At 35.5% G+C, this 4,172-nt stretch overlaps 1 protein-coding gene across 1 annotated transcript; it reads left to right on the forward strand.

The window, feature by feature from the left end:
* The first annotated feature begins 2,157 nt into the window (after positions 1 to 2,157).
* LOC135958924 (actin-5, muscle-specific) lies at positions 2,158 to 3,920 on the forward strand. The gene is made up of 3 exons (XM_065509876.1): positions 2,158 to 2,255; positions 2,391 to 3,335; positions 3,404 to 3,920. Exons 2-3 carry the CDS (start codon positions 2,411 to 2,413, stop codon positions 3,607 to 3,609), a joined length of 1,131 nt encoding a protein of 376 aa, XP_065365948.1. The 5' UTR covers positions 2,158 to 2,255; positions 2,391 to 2,410; the 3' UTR covers positions 3,610 to 3,920.
* The last annotated feature ends 252 nt before the right edge of the window (positions 3,921 to 4,172 follow it).

The following is a 4,172-nucleotide window of genomic DNA, read 5'->3' on the forward strand; positions in this document are numbered from 1 at the left end:
GCTAACTTTTCATCAAATATTTTAAATGAAAAAATAAATTGAAAATTGTTGATACCAAAGGGACCAGGTCACTTCAAAAAAACGTCTATTTTTTATGCAAAATTAAATTTTAGGGCAAAAATTCTCAAATCACATATTCGATATCATAATATAGTAACCGATTTTAGATGGCTAAATAAGTTTTCATTTATGTTGTAAAGGGTTCCTATAACCCCGACCTTGGTATGGATATTACAGTCAAAAAAAAATTCTCATTTATGGGATCTTTCTACACTTTTTTGGGAATTGCGGGATTGCTGATAATAAATTTAAAAATTTGTTTTTATTTTTCTATTTTAAATAGAAAATCCTGCATAACTGTGAAATTTCACTAAAAACTATTCATGAATAATTTAATTTCAATTAGAAAAATTACAAAAATTCAATAAAAACCATTTTTTGTCATATTTTTCAAAAGTTATATACATTTTTGAAAAGTAGACAAAATTCTCTATCCACTGATATATAATGACTCCCTTATGTTTTTTACGTGGCAAATTAATTACGGAAAACTTAACAACTCGTAGAGTTTTGAACTCTCGACAACAATTTATCTTTGTGCATGCGAAATTTCATTTCAAATTCCCTCTATTTTTTCTAAACCACTGGCCCCACCAGGGATAAATTCAATCCTGAAAACCTTTTGTCACCTTTCGCATCATTGAGCATCATTGCGTTAAGCCCTACGATGTGTTAACTATTCAACAGGAATTATTACGGATTTCCTCCAATCCTCCTGCTAAATGTAGGCATATCCTGCAGTGAATGAGACTACATTACAAATATCCAGGAAAGAGCTGCATTAATAGCTACTTCAGCCTATACAACGAGGCGCAGACATTCATATTAAATTTATCATGCCAGTCATTAATTTCAGAAGCACCATCGATGGAGCCAGGATAAATTTTGAATTAACTGACAGAATATGAAGAATATAGGTGTCGCACCAATGAATGATGCTTTAGATTCCCAGAATAAAACAAATCAAACTCCAGTTTGGATATCTTTGGGTCGTGGACATCAGAGTGATGTAAGGTTACATGAATAAACCTTAAGTTCTAAAATTCACTATGTTCCCATGACAATTTGATCCGGAACAACCCGTGTCAAAGATTGTCAGCTCAGCGAAAGCTGTATCAACTGAAAGCTTTTTCCCCAAAGAAGAACTTTCGAAGACAGCAAACTTATAACAACAACGACAATCATTTGCTGCGTATCTACTTCGTGTGGCAGAGAAAGGCTTGTAAAAAATCATTCAATGTAGGGTAAACTCTACTATCTACAACGTATTGGAATATTTTTCAAAAGCTGTAAAAATAACAGATATGTAAAATGAAAATGATAATCAAACTCCTAAATATTGAACTCTATGTAAACAGCATATCTCTTTTCAATTGCATAATGATAATAATACGGCGATCACTGGACCCCATTCCACCAATTTCTACCTAGCAACAATCCAGTAATATAAAATTTGTAAATACTCGATACTAAAAATCCTATAATTTCCAATAAAACCAAATATATCTCCTCCATCCCATTTATCAAGCACCCACTGTTGACCAATGCAACAAATGTGTAGCAACACAATTGAAAAGACATTCAAGTCATACCATCTTTGGTAATTTTGCAAATAATTTTGTTGTTTCGTTAGATCGACATCATTGTTGTTCTTTTTTTGAGAACAATAGAATAGAACAATTTGTATTATTATCTTTAAATATTATAATTTTAGCACAATATAAATATATATTTGTATTATAGTCCTGCGCCTACCACACTGCGATCTCTGTTCCCTTCGTGGCCCTACCGTGCATCTTGTCATCATCCAAGTTGCATTGACTCTTTGTCATTACTTTTTGGCATCTCTTTAAATTTTTGTTGCTTCTTTTTTTCTTTAGCTGTTGTTGTCAAATTCATGTAAATAGTTTGCAAATTTCTCTGAAAAATGATTTTAAAATAAATATTTATATATTTTTGTTGTTGTGTTGTAGAGTGATTTGTTTTTCAAAAAAATATTTTGGTGTAAATGTAAAAGTGTGAGTGTGAATATGCGTGAGTGTAAGTGAGTTAGTGACATATGAAGGGAAGAATCATGTTGATTTAAAAAGACGTTGATCTGTTTCAACTAGAATCACTCTGGTCGCTGCAACATTCGCATAAACATACCATCCGGTTGTTCCGTTGTTCATTCTTATTTCAAGTGTCAGTACAGTGTAAGTGTTGAGAACAGTCAGCTAAACGATTAATACAAATTGGATTAAAAATTTAAAAAAAAAATAATTAATAAAAATTTGAATCCTTTTCAATACGTGTGTGTAATTTTGTTTTCGTCCTGTTGCTCCTTTTAGTATTCTAAACAAACGCCAAAATGTGTGATGATGAACCCTCTGCTCTTGTCGTAGACAATGGATCTGGTATGTGCAAGGCTGGTTTCGCTGGTGATGATGCCCCACGTGCCGTCTTCCCTTCCATTGTCGGCCGTCCACGCCATCAAGGTGTGATGGTCGGTATGGGTCAAAAGGATTGCTACGTTGGTGATGAAGCCCAGAGCAAACGTGGTATCCTCACATTGAAATATCCCATTGAACACGGTATCATCACCAACTGGGATGATATGGAAAAAGTATGGCATCATACCTTCTACAATGAATTGCGTGTAGCCCCCGAAGAACATCCCGTCTTGTTGACTGAGGCTCCTTTGAATCCCAAAGCCAATCGTGAGAAGATGACTCAAATCATGTTTGAGACCTTCAACTCACCCGCCATGTATGTTGCCATCCAGGCTGTGTTGTCTCTATACGCCTCCGGTCGTACCACTGGTATTGTCTTGGACTCTGGTGATGGTGTCTCTCACACCGTACCCATCTATGAAGGTTATGCCTTGCCCCATGCCATCCTCCGTTTGGATTTGGCTGGTCGCGACTTGACTGACTACTTGATGAAGATCTTGACCGAAAGAGGTTATTCCTTCACCACCACTGCTGAACGTGAAATTGTACGCGATATTAAGGAAAAATTGTGCTATGTTGCTTTGGACTTTGAGCAAGAAATGGCTACTGCTGCTGCCTCCACCTCATTGGAGAAATCCTATGAATTGCCTGATGGTCAAGTCATCACCATTGGCAATGAACGTTTCCGTTCACCCGAAGCTCTCTTCCAACCCTCTTTCTTGGGTATGGAATCTTGCGGTATTCACGAAACTGTCTACCAATCCATCATGAAGTGCGATGTCGACATCAGAAAGGACTTGTATGCCAACAATGTCTTGTCTGGTGGCACCACCATGTATCCCGGTAAGATTTAACACAGTTCCCTTTTTTTCGCTTCGATTCTTCTATTAATTGTGAAATATTTCTCTTAGGTATTGCTGATCGTATGCAAAAGGAAATCACTGCCTTGGCTCCATCCACCATTAAGATTAAGATCATTGCCCCACCTGAAAGAAAATACTCCGTATGGATTGGTGGCTCCATCTTGGCCTCCTTGTCTACCTTCCAACAGATGTGGATCTCCAAACAGGAATACGATGAATCCGGCCCCGGCATTGTCCACCGCAAATGCTTCTAAGCATTTCTTGTTGATTTTCTTTTTTATTTAAGCGTAAAAGACATGATTATTTAACATCTTTAACACCTCAACGCAACATTTGGGTAAAAATCGTAGCAACCAGATGAGCTGCTGTTGCGCTTCGAAAAGAAAAACTCACCCACTTCAAAGTCACAAAAAATTTGTTTTAGAAATGTCCTTTTTTGTATATTTTTTGTTCATTTTGTTTTGTAAGTAATAAAAAAATAATAATAAAAACAAATACATTAAAAAAAGCATGATTGAAATTAATAAATGAAAAAAAGATCAGAAACTTATGTGGAAAATTATAACTTAGTGTGACTAATTTAACAACTAGAAAAAACATTTTTAGAAATTACACTATTAGCTATTTAGCAATGCAATCTTGGCAATGCAGGTGCTTTAGAAATTCAATGCCATTACAATTGTGTGGGTAGAAGAGGAATGTAGACTAAAACTCCTCAAAAAAATTTTGAAATGCTGCCAAATCTTTTCAGCTCAACTAAATTTATGTTGTGGTGACAATTATAGAAATATGAACTAGGTGCATATATTATTTGGGC

Source organism: Calliphora vicina, chromosome 4 (assembly GCF_958450345.1).
Source record: "Calliphora vicina chromosome 4, idCalVici1.1, whole genome shotgun sequence".
In the NCBI taxonomy this organism is placed as follows: Eukaryota; Metazoa; Arthropoda; class Insecta; order Diptera; family Calliphoridae; genus Calliphora; species Calliphora vicina.